This window comes from Panthera leo, chromosome E2, assembly GCF_018350215.1.
Source record: "Panthera leo isolate Ple1 chromosome E2, P.leo_Ple1_pat1.1, whole genome shotgun sequence".
NCBI classification, from domain to species: Eukaryota; Metazoa; Chordata; class Mammalia; order Carnivora; family Felidae; genus Panthera; species Panthera leo.
In genome coordinates this window covers 172225-190774 of record NC_056693.1, presented here as the reverse complement: position 1 = coordinate 190774, position 18550 = coordinate 172225, and the positions used below count along the sequence as shown (strand labels likewise).

General features: G+C 47.5%; 1 protein-coding gene across 3 annotated transcripts in view; it reads right to left on the bottom strand.

Moving 5' to 3' along the window:
* ZNF132 (zinc finger protein 132) overlaps positions 1–18550 on the bottom strand; it is a 28952-nt gene that overhangs the window by 5515 nt on the left and 4887 nt on the right. Inside the window, exons 1-2 of one of the 3 annotated variants that reach the window (XM_042918041.1) lie at positions 1149–1687; positions 471–607 (exon numbers count right to left, since the gene is read on the bottom strand). The exons of 1 other annotated variant lie outside the window; for it this stretch is intronic. In XM_042918041.1, the coding sequence (XP_042773975.1) occupies positions 471–569 (99 nt within the window). In that variant the 5' untranslated portion in view covers positions 570–607; positions 1149–1687. Of the gene's footprint in view, positions 1–470; positions 608–1148; positions 1688–18550 lie in introns of those variants that run through there. One more of the 3 variants, XM_042918042.1, reaches the window with a different exon arrangement.

The following is an 18550-nucleotide window of genomic DNA, read 5'->3' as shown; positions in this document are numbered from 1 at the left end:
CTCAGAGCCTGGAGCCTGTTTCAGATTCTGTGCCCCCCTCTCTCTGACCCTCCCCTGTCCATGCTCTGTCTCTCCCTCTCTCAAAAATAAATAAAACGTTAAAAAGATTTTTTAAAAAAAGGGAGATTCAGGAGCCAACAATTTCTCCTACTTCTACCTTTGGTCCAGCCACCAAAGCACACACTTGAACTGTTGCAGTCACTCAATGGAAGACTCAGTGGTCTTCCTGCCTCCAACTTCACCTCCAGAGAGAACTCTGTTCTCTCCTGGCCATCCAGAGGGAGCCTATTAAGATCCGAATCAGATCGCCTCCCTCCTCTGCTCTAAACTTTCTGGGATTCACCATGCTCAGAAGAGAGACCCAGCTCCTCAGCCTGCCCTTCCAGGCCGATACCTGTCCCCATGCTTTCTATGTTCACCAGATGAAATGCAGACCTTCGGTTCCTTGAACACTTCCACCTTATACTCACCTTCAAGAAATTTGCACATGCTGGTCCCTGTGCCTGGGATACCCTTCCAGACCTTATCCCATAGGATTCCAGAAATATGAACGTTGGGGGGGAAGTCATCAAGAGGATGTGACTGCCAGTTGACCCATGACCTGGACCTGGGCAATGGGAGGCTTGTCATCACCTCCTGTCCTTGGAATGTGTATTCTTCCCCACTCCCAGAAACTCCCCCAGGGACATAGCCTTGAGATTGTCATCTGACACTGAAACCATCTGGATGGTATACTTGACTGAACCAAGTTAAAGTCTCCATATAAACTTTTAAGATTTGTTGGCCTGGTGTGGAGATCTACTCTTGTGGCTGCCCAAGGCAAGCTTCCTATGTACCTGTCCTTGCTTATTAAATCTGCACCAACCAGTCTGGAGTGAGGTGCCTCTTTCTTCACTCTCTCACTACCCTCCACCTCTGGGGTTGGTTTCAGATTACACCAGGGCAGCTCCTGAGGAGGTTGCTAACTTACAGTGAACCCATCCATATAACGTCCAGCCTGGTTTCAGGATGCTAGGAAGAGTGACCCTGGGCTCCAGACTCAAGTGTAGGCGAAGAGTCCAGGACACCATCATTCTCTTGTACAGGGGCTCCAGGATCGGGAGGGCAGGGATACCAGCGGGCGAGGAACTGGGGCACCCTCCACTCACCTGCCCGGGGTCCATCAGCGAGGTTGCTGGCCTGGTCAGAGTCTGTGGAGTGGGCGGGGCCGTGCAAGGCAGCGACAGTGACAAGCCCTGCGGGGTCATCCAAAACCCTACGCCCCCACTGCCCGGGGTGACCGCGTGCTGACGGTCGCACTCAGGGTTTTAGTAAGTCTTCCCCGTATAAAATGCACCCAAGGACCTGGGAGCTGTCTCCGGGGACCGTGGGGCTAAGGCGGAGTACATTACCTCCGTTCTACATCTGGGGAAACCAAGGCTCAGGAAGGAGGAACCATGAGCCGAGGGGTAAAAGTGCATGCAGTGGTGCGGTGACAGTCCCGGGACTTCCCTATGCCCATCTCTGGTCCCAGCAGCCGACTGCCAACCAGCCCACCAACTGCGCGGCGAAGATTGCAATGGCGACGACGGAAGTCCCGCCCCGTCCTCTGCTGCTAGCGCAGAAACGCCCAGACTCTGAGCGGGCAAATGCTCTAGGCCCGCCGCTGGCTACCACGCTAGTTCCTACAACCAGTAGCTGTGCCTCCGGGTCGTTGCCTGGATGATCAGGACACACACACACACACACACACACACACACACACACACACACACACACACACACACACACACACACGCAAGCGGACACACACGCACGTGTCGCGTCACTGCTCACGCGTCGCGAACTACATTCCCCAGAAAGCCTCTCATCAAGCGTCTTCTCAGAGCTTCCCAGGGAGAACCTGGGCGAGGGGCGTTTCCGAGGCCGCGATCTGGGCTCTGGCCAATGATAGCCTAGGGGAGAGGCGTTTCCGGAACCGCCGCGTCAGCGCGTGGTGGCTTCTGGTTTTCGGTTGTTTCTTTGGCAGCTTGCGGTTTTATCGGTATTGGAGGAGGAACCAAGTTGCCTGGCTGTGGACGGTGCCGGGAGGCTCACCGGGCCTGCGGGAACGGGTGCAGGGAAGATTCGAGAGTCGGGGAGATTCCGTCTCCGTGCCCTGTGCACCCCTTGACCCCAGAGAATGTCCTGACTACCCAAGCCCAGATATCCTTGGCTGTAGGGGGGCGACCGCGCGGGGATGTCTGCAAGGACCTCCTTCGGAGCCTGCCCGGGAGTCGTCGCCCTTGGCGTTGTGTCTGCTTTACGGAGCGGGGGACGGAGGCTCAAAGCCAAGCGTTCCGAGGTCATGACCAGCTTGTGGCTGGACTACCGGCGCGATGAGTGAGCCGATCGACTGGTCACGGCTGAAGGATTCTTCCACCCGACCTGACTCGGGGTCCCAGTGTCCTGAGTCCCCGACTGAGCTACAGGCCTCGATGTTCTGGATGATGGAGCGTTCGCAGGTGGGGAGTCTTCATCCCAGAATTCGGTATGTTAAGATGTAGAGGGTACAGACAGAGGGATCTGCATGTGCAAAGATTCGGAGGTGAGACTGACCTGAGAACATTCAGGAAAATTCTCATTCTTCCACTCCATGAAGAGAGGAGTCCTGCCTCTGTTCATTGGCTGAATGTGCTGGGAGTCATAGAAATTTTTGAATAGAAGCGGGATATCCATTGTCTGGATTTAGGATTTTGAAAGTATCCCAATGAATACCAAGTAAACATACTGAGTGAACACACCGGTGGGAGAGGGGTTGTGGCCAGGGGTTGTGAGGACGCTGCTGCAATATTCTTCCAGACAGTTGTGATGATGGCCTGTCCAGGGTAGAAGTAGGAGAGGTGAGAGAAGTGATCAGATTTCGGTTAGATTTTCAAGATGAAGTTAATGGGATTTCCTGCTACGTGTGACGAGTGAACGTAAGTGGTGGATAAAAGACCATCCCGAGTGTTTAGGAAGAATGAGATATTGTACATGGAGACGGGAGTTTGGCAAGAGGAGGATATTTGGGGGAGGATTAGCAGTTGGATTTTGTAGATGTGGACTTCTAAGTGGAAGTGACTACGTGCCATGGACACATAGGGAGTTTTGGTTTGGCCTCCGATCTCCAGGTTGCAGTTCACTGGTGGCCTGGACCAAGGAAGGGCCTGAGAATGGCATTTTGGAAGGAGAGTCTGAGGTTGTGGTTGCAGATAAGTGGCCCTGAGGTGAGCGTGGGGTGTCCAGGATGAGGACCAGTGGCCAGGCGGAGGAGATGGGTGCAGAAAAGGAGAAGCACTGTCCAAAGACCAATGGATCTGGGGAGAGGGCACATCCAGGAGGAGGGCCCACCCTTTCAGATATGAGAGGGTAAGCAGGCATGTCAGGGGACAAGGTTGGGAGACATAAAGGGAGGTGGCCGCAGGACAGAGACTGGGGTCCCAGGTCCCATGCCCAGTGCTTGGGTTGCATCCATCTGCTCCCTGGCCTGCTATAGCAAGGCCCAGTGACTTTTAAGAAGGTCATATACTGCTTTCAGAAAAAGTGGGGCTCCTTGATGAGACACAGTAGGGCTACTACCATGACATGGTGCTGTCCTCACCAGGTTAGGCCACTGTGTTCCCCATGGGATATGCGGCTGGTCCTGGTGCTGGCCCATGTCTTGATACATCTTCTCCCAGACCGCTGTGTAAACAACTCCAGTATCTTTTAGGTCAAGGGTCAAAAGTATCACAACTTGCATAGCAGATCACATCCAGCTTGGTTATTATCTGGCCAAGTGACCCAGTCGAGGTGTGTTGCTTTTCTTTCTCCTCTGTCACACTTCCTCATTCCAGCAGGTTTTCTGCCGGCTGCCCCTTGTCAGCCCCTGTGATGGCACATGGACACAGACATGATCACTGATTGTGGGGACAATGCACCTTTCCCCTGAGATCTTTCCTGGTCGTTCATTTTGTGAGGTTCAGTTCTCCAGATGCATAAGTGATCCTTATCCACCTCAGTCTGTCATGGGTGAATCATGACAGACCTGGGGCTGGCCTCTCACAAGCCACTTGACCCCCCATAAGAATGACTGCCTGCACTACCATCAATGTGGTCACCCAAGGTGAACATGGCCAGGAGACCTGGACAGGGCAGCTTGAATCAGTCCATAACCAGAGAGGCCCATGGAGGACCAGTCCTGGTCAGTGCAAGACTGGTAGGGGAGGGCCTGTGGCAGCGGGCTTGTCTCTCACCTGGTACCTGGCCTGTGCCCTCTCTTACCCTGGTGCCAAAGTGAGCAGCCATGCCTCTTTTCTGTCATTCTGGGACTTCATTCTACTTTCCCTTGACTCATATTTCCTGGCTGATCCCTCTGTATCCTTTTCCTCTCGGCCTTTCGCCTTCTCCCCTTTTATGGTCAGATGCTCCACCATTGGCCTCCCCTTAACATGTTCTGACCTGATACGTATCCTTAAGTAGTTCTTGAAAGGGTGCCTGGGTAGCTCAGTCAGTTGAATGTCCAACTGTTGATTTCAGCCCAGGTCATGATCCCAGGGTCATGGGATCAAGCCCCCATCTGGGTCCATGCTGAGTGTGGAGCCTGCTTGAGATATTCTCTCTCTCTCTCTCAAAAAATTTTTTAAGGAAAAAGAAAATTTATTTCTTCATGGGACTGCTTGCTTCCTCTAAGGAAGGTGGATATAATGTCAGTGGCTGGACCACCCTCACTGCTTGGCACCTGCCTGTCACCAGACACTGAGGCCCTTTTGCAGAACTCACAGAGAACTGACACTGAAGAGACACCCAGTAAACACATGGTATATGGAGAGGTGTTCAATCAATAAAAAATACCAGAATGGGGGGCGCCTGGGTGGCTCAGTCGATGGAGCGGCCGACTACAGCTCAGGTCATGATCTCACGGTTCATGGGTTCAAGCCCCTATGTCAGGCTCTGTGCTGACAGCTCAGAACCTGGAGCCTGCTTCAGATTCTGTGTCTCCCTCTTTTTCTGCCCCGCTCCTACTCGCACTCTGTCTCTCTCTCAAAAATAAGTAAAACATTAAAAAAAAATTTTTTTGGGGGCGCCTGGGTGGCGCAGTCGGTTAAGCGTCCGACTTCAGCCAGGTCACGATCTCGCGGTCCGTGAGTTCGAGCCCCGCGTCAGGCTCTGGGCTGATGGCTCGGAGCCTGGAGCCTGTTTCAGATTCTATGTCTCCCTCTCTCTCTGCCCCTCCCCCGTTCATGCTCTGTCTCTCTCTGTCCCAAAAATAAATAAAAAAATTAAAAAAAAAAAAAAATTTTTTTTAATTTTCAGAATGGGAAAAAAAATCCCAAGTACATTGGGAAGATGGGAAGGCCTTCACCTTTGTCTCCATTCTGAGAAAGCAGAAGTACATTCATGTCTTCAAATGTCATGATTTTTGTAATGTGAGAAAGCCTCCAGCCAGAGCTCTATTCCTTTTGAGAATGAGAATGTTTGCCCCTTAGAAAACACTCATTAAGGCAGGGAGTGTGGCCCAGCCTTGAGCAAACTTTTGCATTTCCCCTTGCACCAAAGGAGTCAAGTGCCGAGAATGTGGGCATCTGCATTCAGAGCTCCATTCCTGTTAGCACCAAAAGATTCATGCCAGAGAACAGTTGTACAAATGCAGTAACCACCTGAAAGCTCTCAGGAAAATTGAACCTCTTTCACACAGTCCCCACTGGAGAAAGGCATAATGAGTGCGGCTGGTGTTGGATAGCCTCCTTGCCCAGATTTAATCAAGTTTTGCAGCAGCAGGTTACTGCATTGTGAGTGTAGTGAGTAGGAGAGCAAAGCAGCTCCTGCTGGGTCCTGCATAGAAATATTCACACTGGAGAAAGCTCCTGTGTGTACAGCTGGTATGGGAGACTCAGCCACAGCTCCTGCCCACCAACCAGCACAAAACCTTCACTAGTGAAAAGCCATTTTAGGAGCAGTGAATTTAGTAAAGTCTTCAGCTGCCCCCGCCCCCCCCCCTTTTTTTTTTAACATTTTCTTTTAAATGATGTTTTAAAAACTTCATTCAATATAAAAGAATTAACACTTGAAAAATACCGTATACAAATAGCCTTCAGCCACAAGTTGTACCTTGTATAGAAGTTATTTTTTTTTTTAATTTTTTAACACTTATTCATTTCTGAGAGGGGGGAGGGGCAGAGAAAGAGGGAGACAGAGGATCCAAAGCAGACTCTGCGCTGTGAGCACAGAGCCTGATGTGGGGCTCGAACCCACAACCATGAGATCATGACCTGAGCTGAAATCAAGAGTCGGCTGTTCAACCGACTGATCCACCTGGCGCCCCAGAACTTCTACCTGCAGAGATAACTCCACGAATGCCCTGTAGGGGCCCCTATAGGGGCCATACTGTACTTTGTGACCAGCTGTCACACCGCTGGGTGCTATGGAAAATGTCCTTCTGTGTTTGATGGTCATCTATTACTCAGTGTAAGCAGCCCCTGTTCCCTGCTTGCCCTCCTCTGGAGGGATGGTGGTGGCCCTGCACCCACTGAAGTGATGTCCTACTGCTCACCCATGACTGAGTTTGGCATGGACACGACTCTTGCTCTGAGCAAGGGGCCTGATAAGATAGTTTCTGGAGGGCTTCTAGGGAAGTTTTCCCATTGTTTATGGACCTTGTGAAATCTGCCTTTGACATCCATGATGTCTTCATTGAGTTTCTCCAGGTACTCATAACATAGTTTATGTGCGTTGCTATCATTACCCAGCTCTGGTACCATGACTTCAGACTGCTCTGCACCATTTGATACTTAATACATCACCAATTAATTACCTTTGATATTGGAGTCCTGTTTATCGGGAGTGAATTGGAAACAGAACAGAGTTCTCAGACTGGTTATCAGGTTCCCTCTAGCACCTGACAGGGCACAACAGTAAGGCATGGAGCATTTCTGACCAGATGTGACCCAATTTGCATTTCTACCCCATGTTCTCTGACAAAGAATGAAAGCCTCTGTGTTCTGAAGCTTCTCACTGGAGTTCGCCTGGAAAAGCCAGTCAACAGTCTGGAAGAAGCAAGATAATGGTCTGTGTTTTAGGAAATGTCTCTTCCACCCAGCAGTGGTGAAAGGAAGCACTCCGAAGGCCAGACCCCGGTAATATATCATCCACTTGTGTTTGTACAAGGATGAATTGAGTACTGTAAATGGGTAAAGAATACTGAGTGTGAGGAAATAAGGTGTGGGGAGCCTGGTGAACTGTTTTGATGTCTGGGCCTTTGCAGGATTGAGGTGTGCAGGTGTTGGGGCGCCTGAGTGGCTCAGTCAGTTAAGTGTCTGACTTTGGCTCAGGTCATGATATTGTGGTTTGTGGGTTTGAGCCCTGTGTCAGGCCTGTCCTGACAGCTCAGAGCCTGGAGCCTGCTTCAGATTCTGTGTCTCCTTTCTCTCTCTGCCCCTCCCCTGCTCATGCTCTGTCTCTCTCTCAAAAATTGATGAACATTAAAAAAAAAAAAAAGTGTGCAGGTGTAGATCTGTATATCTTCCACAGCTGTAGTCAACATATTTTTTATGCATTCCTGTCATCTCTTAGTGGGCTAGATACTTTTGGTCATCACCATGTGGTCAGGAACTCCAGGACTGTGAGAAAGAACAGCCCATAGCCTTTTTGTTAAATGGCTTTATTGAAGTATAATTTACATATTATAGAATACATCCATTATAATTGCATAATTAATGATTTTTAGTAAAATTATAGAGTTGTACAACCATTATTATCTCACCCCATTCCCATTGCCTCAAAATGTGCGGTTGGACAATTTTTTTTTTTTAAGTTTATTTAATTTGAGAGAGGGAGAGAGAGAGCATGAGCCGAGGAAGAGCAGAGAGAGAGAGTATCCCAAGCAGGCTCCATGCTGTCAGCATAGAACCCCATGTGGGGCTTGAACTCACAAATCCACGAGATCATGACTTGAGCCAAAATCAAGAGTAGGACACCTAACCAAGTGAGCCACGTAGGTGCCCCTGGACACTTATATAGCCAAAACCACTCCCATCCTCAGCCCCTGGCAACCACTAATCCATGTTATATCTCTATACTTTTGCCTTTCCTGATATTTGGTATCAATGGAATCATATAATATATATCCCTTTGTGTGTCATTTCTATCACTTAGCATAATGTTGTTGAGGGTTTTGTTTTTTGGTTTTTTGTTGTTTTTTGTTTGTTTTTGCTTTTTAAACTTTATTCTGGGGGTGCCTAACTGGCTTAGTCTGTTCTTGAGGTTTATTCATGTTATGTTATATATCAGTATTTTATTCCATTTTATTGCTGAATAATATTCCCTTGTATGGATATACCACATTTTATTGTCATTAATTGATAGACAACAGTTCTTGGCCGTTACAAATAATGCTGCTAGGCATATTTGCTTACAAGTCTTTCTGTAGATGTATGTTTTCATGTTGCTTGGGTAGATTCTGTAGGGGCTGAGGGCAGGCTGCCCCAAGATGGGCCTCTTCAGCATAAAGATTATTTTGAGTTAGGGGCGCCTGGGTAGCTCAGTCACTTAAGTGTCCAACTTTTTATTTCTGCTTGGGTTGTGATCTCATAGTTGGGGAATTCAACTCCCACATCGGGTTCTGCACTGGCAGCGCAGGGCCTGCTTGGGATTGTCTCTCTGCTTCTCTCTCTCTCTCTCTCTCTCTCTCAAAATAAATAATTTTTTTTTAAGTAATCAAAACCCAGCAGATGCAGGAAAAGCTCTCTCTGCCTTTCCCACAACTGTCTAATTTACATTGGAAGGAGAACCTGTAATAGGAAGAGAGCTATTAACAGACACTTCCCTTTGCCTAAGGAATTTATCTGCCTCATAGAGCAAACTTGTGTTTCTAAACATCTTTCACCTTCTTGCTAAAAGCTTTCTCCTTTTCATATCCTCAGACCTCTGCCCCTCTCCTCAGCTCATGTGAGCTTCATGTGCCCCATTGTCTTTGGAATTTCATGTCTGTGGATTCCCTGTATATGCACTCATTAAATATTATTTTCTCCTGTTAATCTGTCTCATGTCCATTTGGTTCTAAGTCCATTTAGAAGGATTATAGAGCAGAGGAAGGTCTTTCTGCCTGACAGTTTCTAGGAGTGGAACTGCTGAGTGAAGTTCACGTTTAACTCTTTACTGCCAAATTTTTCCAAAGCGTCTCTACTATTTTATATTCCCACCAGCACTGTAGAACCGTTCCATTTTCTCCACCTCCCTGCCAATACTTGGTGTTGCCATACTAGCGTGAAGTGGTATCTCAATGGATTTTTTTAAATTGTGGTAAAATATACACAAAACTTCTATTTTTTAAGTGTTATTTATTTTGAGAGTGAGAGAAAGTGTGAGTGGGGGAGGGGCAGAGAGAGGAGAGAATCTCAAGCAGATTCTGCACTATCAGTGTGGAGCCCAATTCGGGGCTCAAACCCACAAATCTCGAGATCATGACCTGAGCTGAAGTTGGACACTTAACTGAGCCACCCAGGTGCCCCTAAAACTTCTATTTTTAGGTGTATAGTTCAATGACATTAAGTAAACACACAGTTCTACAACTATCACTCCTAAACATCTCTACAACTTTTTCATTATTATAAACTGAAACTCTGTGCCCATCAAATAATAGTCTCAAGGGGATTTTAATGTATATTCTCCTAATGAATAATGATGTCAGGCATCTTTTCTTGTGCTTATTAACTGTTTATCTTCTTTGATAAAATGTCTACTCAAATCTTTTTGCTCATTTTTACTTGGGTTGTCTTTTTTTTTTTTTTTTTTTCATTTTTTTTTGATGGTTTATTCATTTTTCAGAGACAGAGAGACAGAGCATGAGCAGGGGAGGGGCAGAGAGAGAGGGAGACACAGAATCTGAAACAGGCTCCAGGCTCTGAGCTGTCAGCACAGAGCCCGACCTGGGGCCCAGACTCACGGACGACAAGATCATGACCTGAGCTGAAGTTGGACTCTTAACCAACTGAGCCACCCAGGTGCCCCTACTTGGGTTGTCTTCTTATTGAGTTGTTCAAATTCTTTATATATTCTGTATTAAGACTCCATATATATGTACAGGTGTTTCATCTCGGCCTGTAGCTTGTTTTAATTTTTTTTTAATGTTTATTTATTTTTGAGAGGGAGAGAAAGAGCATGAGCAGGGGAGGGACAGAGAGAGGGAGACACAGAATCCAGAGCAGGCTCCAGGCTCTGAGCCATCAGCACAGAGCCTGACATGGGGCTCGAACTCATGAACTGCAAGATCATGACCTGAGCCAAAGTCAGACACTTAACCAACTGAGCCACCTAGGTGCCCCTTGTTTTAATTTTCATAATGACATCTTTTGAAGAGCAATATTTTATTTTTTATTTATTTTTTAAATGTAAACTCTATGCCCAACATGGGGCTTGAAGTCACAACCCTGACATCAAGAATAGCATACTCTACTGACTGAGCCAGCCAGGTGCCCCTTGAAAAGCAATATTTTACATTGTGATGAAGTCTAATTTGTTAGTTTCTCCTTTTATGTTTTGTCTTCTGGTTCATATCTAAAAAATTATTTGCCTAACTCAGTCAAAATTTTTCTCCTATTAGCTTTATAGTTTTAGCTCTTACATTTCCATTTATGGTCCATTCTATGATAACTTTTTTAATATTTATTTTGAGAGAGAGAGAGAAAAAAAACTCAAGTGGGGGAGGAGCAGAGAGAGAGGAAGAGAGAGAATCCCAAGAAGGCTCCATGCTGTCAGCATGGAGCCCTACATGGGGCTTGATCCCACACCTGTGAGATCATGACCTGAGTTGAAATCAAAAGACAGACACTTAACTGAGCAACCCAGGCACCCCTCATATGTCTTCTTTAGTGAAGTGAGTGTTCAAGTCACTGACCATTTTTTTAAAAATTAGGTTGTCTTTTGTAAGTGTTCCTCATAGGTTCTAGATTCACATCCCTTGTTAGGATTTGTTTTGCAGATAGTTCTTCCAGTCTATGGATTGCATTTTCATTTTGTTGAAATGACTATTGAGAAGCAAAAGTTTGGGCGCCTGGATGGCTCAGTTGGTTTAAGCTTCTGACTTTGGCTCAGGTCATGATCTCACGGTCGTGGGTTTGAGCCCCATGTTGGGCTCTGTGCTGACAGCTTGGAGCCTGGAGCCTGCTTCAGATTCTGTGTCTCCCTGTCTCTGCCCCTCCCCTACTCTCATTCTGTGTTTCTCTCTCAAAAATAAACATTTTAAAAAAAGAAAAGCAAAAGTTAAAAATTTTTATTAAGTCCAACTGATTTATCTTTTTCTTCTCATGCTTTTTGTAAGGAATACACTAAATCTGAGGGCTGACCAAAACCTTTTAATACAAGGACCTTTGCCTATAGTTCTCGGGCATTCACTTTCGAATGTCCCCTTTCTGTAAAGAGACCTTTCCTATGATTCTTCCTTTCTGATCTTATCCTCTAATAAACTTTTGCCTGCTACTAAAGAAAAGAAAAGAAATCCACCAAATCCAAGATCACTATGCTTTCTTCTAGATTTTTTATTGTTATGAGTTTTATGCTTACATCTATGATCAATTTTGAGTTAACTTTTGCATATGACTTGAGGTAAGCTTACAGGTTTGTTGTTGTTACATATGGCAATTCAGTTGTTCTAGCACTATTGGTTGAAAAGATTACCTTTTTCCTATTGAATTGTCTTGGTCTGTTTTGGTACATGGAACCCTAAAATCCACTTGGTATCTGGTTTCAGGCACTGAGTGGACCTGGGGGCTCAAATGATGTCAGAAGGGCTGCTTCTGACCATCTCTCAATACTTCCTTCTTCTGTGGCTGGTTCAAAGGACAGCCTTCCTGTAGAGTTAAGATGAACATTAGTAGCCCAGTTCATAAGTGCTCAGAGCCATGAGGGCTTTGTTTTAGATGTTCCGGCACATGCACGTGCATGCACACACACAGCTCCACAGACACAGACACGCATACGCATACACACACACACACACACACACACACACACACACACACAGTAGGCCAGCTGCCTTGCACAGAGCCCTGATGGGGAGAGCAAAAGTCAGATTCAGATTGGGACTACTTCACCAAATCAAGGACTCTTTGCCAAAAGACTTCGTTTTACAAGACACACACCTAGGTGACCATTCAGGAAAAGGGATTGAGTTCTGATGACAAATGTCTGTCCTATGTTGCTTGCAGGTGTGGGCTCCACATGGCTCAGCTGAACATTAACTCTAATCCCAAGGAGCCCTTCCATGTTGGCAGAAGGCAGTTGTTACACCCAGGAGGGAGAGCCTGAGCAGACCAAGGATCCCTGGGTACTTCATCACGATGGGGAGACTTTGAGCTCCACGTAAATTGGTCCTCTGGGGAGATCAAACTCTCAGAACCAACAGGCCTTTGTTTGCTATGTTCTGGCACCACCAGGGAAATATTAAGGTTCCAATAAGTTGGCTGATCTACAGAGAGCCGTGGTGAGGAGACTAGAAGGCAGGTAAAAGACTTCATTCATGCATTGGGAGCACTGTTATGAGGTCTGTCTAACCATAGCTAAAACATGGGTTCAAGGAGTTGAGCTCTTGATGACCCACGATCCCTTTGCTTGGAAGCCTGAGGCCTCAAGGTTCAAATGGGCTTTAGTTCTAACCCCAAGCCCCCATGTTAATAGAAAGCAATTATTGGGGCACCTGGGTGACTCAGTCGGTTGTGTCTGACTCTCGATTTGGGCTCAGGTCATGATCTCTGCAGTTTGTGAGACTGAGCCCCACATTTGGCTGTGCGCTGACAGCACAGAGCCTGCTTGGGATTCTCTCCCACTCTCTCTGCCCCTCCCCTGCTTGCATATGCTCTGTCTCTCAAAATAAATAAAATAAAACTTAAACAAGAAAACATAAGGCAATTATTATACCCAGAAGGTCCAGGAGTGCCATACCTTGGGATGTGGGGAGCACTTAGGCAGACCTGCCACATGCCTGGGACCCTGCCATCCCTCATATGGTCAGCTTCAGGGAACTGGAGGATCCTAAGTGGAGTGGCAACAGCAGTACCGTTGCCCCTGCCACATGTTCTCAGGTAAACACTGCACCAAAAGCCTTCATGTCTTGGGGTCCTGGGGCTCCAGACAGCTTGGTTCGTTTATTTTCTGATACTTGAAAGTATTGAACCAGGAGATATGCAGCCCATATATATCGGTTGCATATATACCTGTAAGTTTTGTAAAGCAGCTTTCAACATTTATGAAATCAAAAGGCTTCACATAAACATATGGTTCCCTCACTCCTCTTGGAAAACCAGAAAATGGGGGCAAGCATATATTGATTCCATTATCTCTGACTCCTGTACCCGGGGACAGCCCTGCTTCAGTGGCAGCAAAAAATAGCAGATGATGAAGATCATGGACACTACACTCACCTGGAATATTGGCTGGGCTACAAAAGTCCTGAACTACAAGATCTCCCTTTTCTCAGGCCCAGGGTTCCTACCTGTGCAGTAAGGGCCTTGAAGTGACCAGTGCAGGAAGGCTACAGGAATCCACACCACCATTTGCTCAGGTAGTGAGCAACATACACTGTTATGTCCTTTGTTCTAGAGGATAAGATGAGAATATGCAGGACTTCCTAAGACCTGCAGAGCAGAGTCTCTCCTATGGCCAAAGTCACTGTCAACAAACTTGGCAGACAATTCAAATCAGGTTTTTTTCAGTTGCTTTTTGTTTGTTTGTTTTCAAAGAGCTGTTGTTTCTTCATCTTTTGTGGTATAAATTCCACCATGGCTGATTGAACTTAACTAAATGTTGAGTTGAACACAACCAGTTCTTGTGAGTGGGTGTGATGTAGCCCAGGCATAGTACCAGCCATTATCTCCTCTGTTTGTCAGTGTCCCTGACCTCCAAACCAGTGTTTCTGTGCCCACTGAAACAGGTTCTACCTGCCTCCTGAAGATCTTACGTGCAGTGATACCTACCTACAGATTTTGGACATCAGGGGCCTTACTCCTGGACAGTAGCCCCTCAATTCTACTGGAGAATGTGGGACATTCCCAGGAACAAGGTACCCAACCCCTGCTGCCCAGGAAGTACTGGCGAATGTCCAAAGCTCTGGGTCTTACAGGTTGTCCTGGCATCCAGGACACAAGATTTGACCCAGAGACTTTCAGCCTGTCCCGGAAGCCCTTGGGCCTAGACTGCAATCTATTCCTTGCCATCCCACTGTTCAAGTTGAGGCCTCCCAAAAGACCTTCTCCTTTTTTATCCTGTTAGAGCCCAGTTCGTTCTCCATTTCCCACACACACAATGGATGGAGTCCCAGTATTAAAGATGGCTTCAATAGTAAGGCCTTTATTACCACACACTCTGGAGGCAGGCAGTTGCAGGGTTGGGTGATTTGGATACTGGACAATTGCATTGCGGGCACCATCTGTAGACTCAACAATAGCCACAATAAAAGGGAAACTTCTTCTGCAAGTCCTCACACTCCAGGTCAGATCCTCCTGGGGAGAACAAGGTCAGGACTGTGCCTGAACTACTAGAGACAGGGCAGAGATGGAAAATGAGGCCACCCCCAGATAGCTTCCATCACTCATGTCTCCCTCCGGGGAATGAGAGAGCACAAGATCAGCCTTCCCTGAGTACGTTGACATGATAGTTACACGCTGTGGGAAGATCTGCTGGCTGGCAGAAGTGAGATGGCATCTGGCAGTGACGTAATCTGGCAAAGCACCTGGACAGGTTAGAAAGTGTGGTGAAGCTCCTGAAAGCTTCCATGTATCTGGCAATCTCCTGGTAGGGGTATTAGGATATTCAAGGTTCAATTTTCGGCTTATGGCTTCTTTACAAAGGTTCCTTTCACAGAAGCTTTCTTAGGAGTGAATCCTTTTGAGGTGAGCAAGGTGAAAGCCCCAGCTAGTTAGTGGTTTTCCACATTTGCCACACTCCTAAGTGTTTTCTTTGGTGTGACCTTTCTGGTACTGAGTGAGGCTAGCGCTCTGGCTGAAGGCTTTCCTATGTCCACTGCACTCCAAAGGCTCTTTTCCAATATGACCCTTCTGGTGTTTAGAGAGGTTTGAGCTGTAGCGGAAAGCTTTTTCCGAGTTTGTTACACTCATAAGGCTTTTCTCCAGTGTGAACTCTCTGGTGCTGACTGAGGATGGAGCTTTCACTGAAAGCTTTCCCACACTGACTGCACTCATAAGGCCTTTTTCCAGTGTGAACTTTCTGGTGTTTAACAAGGTTAGAGCTATAGCTGAAGGCTTTTCCACATTCACTACACTTATAAGGCCTTTCTCTAGTGTGAACCTTCTCGTGCTGAATGAAGGCAGAGCTTTGACTGAAGGCTTTCCCACATTCCGAACACTCATAAGGCTTTTCTCCAGTGTGAATTCGCTGGTGTGGAACAAGGTTGGAGGGGCAACTGAAGGCTTTCCCACATTGGTTGCATTTATAAGGTCTTTCTCCAGTATGACTCCTTTGGTGCAGAATAAGTTTGGAGGTTTGCCGGAAAGCTTTTCCACATTCACTGCACTCAAAAGGCGTTTCTGTGTTGTGAACTTTCTGGTGCCGAACAAGATGAGAGCTGTTAACGAAGGCTTTCCCACATTCTTTGCACTCACAAGGCCTTTCCCCGTGTGTATTTTCTCGTGCTCAACAAAATCGGCAACGCAGCTAAAGACTCGCCGGCACTGTCTACACTCCTAAGGTCTTTCTGTGTTGTGAACTTTCTGGTGCCGAAAAACATGGAAGCTGCGAGTGAAGGCCTTCCCGCGGTAGCCACATCCATAAGGCCGTTCTCCAGTGTGAACTCTCTGGTGCCGAACAAGCGAGTGTTTCCGGTGAAGGCTTTCCCACATTCACTGCAACTGTGATGCATTTTTCCAGTATGAACTTTCTGATGTGTCCTCAGTTTTAAAAGCTGGCCGAAGGCCTTCCCACATTCCTTACACACATGGGATGTTTCTCCATTGTGGTTTTTTTTGTGATGAACAAAGGTTGAGTCCTCTTTAAGGGCATTTCTTGTTGGCCATCTGAAGGGTCTTTCTTTGGAGTGAGTTATCAGGTGGTCAAGGAGCATAAAGGCCTTCAGAAAGGCTCCCCCACAGTTGCTGCACTTGAAGGGCTTCTGTGTGGCATGGACTGCCTGCTGCTGCTGGCAACTGGTGCTGGGTTAGAAGGCCTCCTTGCGTGCGGGGCTCCTGTTCAGCTTCCCCGTGGTGTGAGTGGTCTGATGCTGGAGGAGGTCCTGCCTGCATGTGAAGAGTTTTTCTTCACTGTGCTCCTTCTGGTGCTGGTGAGAGTTTGTACTGAGCCAGAAGCCTCTCCCACATGTCTCACATTTGTATGGCTTCTGCCTAGGGTGTATTGCCTGATGCTTAGCCAGGTATAATACGCCTTTCAAGACCAGGCCACACATGTCACAAGTGGGTGGAAGGCCACACATGTCGTTCTGGGTGGAAGGACCTGCCTTAGGGGTTCTGAACTGAAACACTCCTACAGAAACACACTGTTCAAGAGGGGCTTTTTCATTCCATACCAACAACCTGAAAGCAGAGAAATGCTGGTGAAGTGTATGTAGGCTTTGTTGGGAGGGGGCAGCCCCTTTACAGATGTGGATCTGACAAACTCAGGAATGAGTCTGTAGGATCAAGTCAGGATGAGGTCGAGCTTGTGGTTCAGGACTGGGCCCAGGAGGGCCACCGAAGGTGAACACTCAACACATGAGAACACAGGGGTGGGGTTCAGGCTGGGAGGAGGGGCAGAGACCGCAACTCCTCAGCTTTCATCAGGACCCAATACAGACAGGCTCCAGATCTCTAGGAAAAGGGGACAGAGTGGTGAGCATAAGCCCAGGAAAATCCAGCTGCAACCAGGCATCTGCTGCTTAAAGTCTTTATGAGGATATGTGCACATCTCATAATACATTGACTGTGGGCTAATGTGGGACACCCCCGTAAAGGGGGGAGTGGAGGGGAATAAGGAAGACACAGAGCAGATCAGTGGACTCATCCACCACCCAGGGCCCAGGGCCAAAGTAGAAATGGCAAGACTGTGGTGTCTAAAATGAAGAAGGAAGGTGGAATAAGGTGGGGCTACCGGCTCCGGCAACAAACGCTAGTGGATACAGGGCAGGTGCCGAGTATACCCCAATGTAACCTTTGCTCTAGCTCCCACCCACTAGAGCCAGACCCCGTCCCGGCCTCTCTTGCAGTGTATGGAGATATGTCCACCCTGTCAGGCTCCCAGGGTTCTTTGCCCTGTTCCAGGTGAGCAACCACATAGGACTTGGAAGTTGCAAGTCCTGGGAAAAAGATAAGGTCGGTAAGTAGCTGGCCCAGCTAAGAGCAGCCCACCCTGAGAACGACCAAAGGGAGATCATGTCATCTCTGCAACTGGGAAGAAAACTCAATGTTACAAAATAAGTCTCTCAGGAGCATCTCACAGTGGTTCCCATGAGTAATAACCATGTCAACTGTCTATAGGCCATGACATGGCCAGGCTTCCGGAAATGTCTGATATTAAAAAAAAGGGAAGGGGTGCCTGGGTGGCTCAGTCAGTTAAGCGTCCGACTTTGGCTCAGGTCACGATCTCACGGTCCGTGAGTTTGGCCCCGCGTCGGGCTCTGTGCTGACAGCTCAGAGCCTGGAGCCCGTTTCAGATTCTGTGTCTCCCTCTCTCTCTGCCCCTCCCCCGTTCATGCTCTGTCTCTCTCTGTCTCAAAAATAAATAAACGTTAAAAAAATTTTTTTAAAATTAAATAAATAAAATAAAATAAAATAAAAATTTTTTAAAAAGGGAAGAGGGGGTGCCTGGGCGGCTCAGTTGGTTGAGTGTCTGACTCTTGATTTTGGCTCAGGTCATTATCTCTCAGTTTGTGAGATCAAGTCCCATGTCAGGCTGTACACTGACAGTGCGGAGCCTTCTTGGGATTCCGTCTCCCTCTCTCTCTGCCCCTCCCTTGAACGCACACTCTCTCTCTCTTTCAAAAATAAATAAATAAACTTAAAAAAATAAAAAGAGGGAAGAACCTGGGCACAGAAGTGCCACTGATCTGGACAAACTCGGGCAGCCAGCCAGACCCTCAGTCCTGAGCCTTTCTCCAGAAAGCTTCAGAAGCAGATATTGGGGCTCCTCAGGGAAAGGAGTAGGCTGTGCTCGTGACCCAGCTCCTCACACACAGCAGATAGTCCAGAGGAAGAAGCAATACCCATGCTCAGCTGTGGGAAGACAGAGATGCTCCTGTCAGAAGGGGAAGGACAGAACCTAGAACAGGAAACTAGGAGGATGGGAGGGCCTTACCCAGTGAGGCCACAAGCACCAAGTTCTCAAGCGTTACATCGCACTACAGATGTCTCTGAGCTTCATCAAGGATCTCCCACTCCTCCCAGGAGAAGTACATGGCCACATCCTCAAAGGTCCCCCAGCCCTGCCATGATGAGGAGGACAGCTAAGTCAACCAGACCAAAGGGCAGCAGAAAAACTAACAACAAAAACAAATACACAGACGAACCCATATAGGCCTAGGCCTGTGACCCCACATGCTGCCACCTTTCTGGTGTTTAGTCTCTGACCCCCAAAT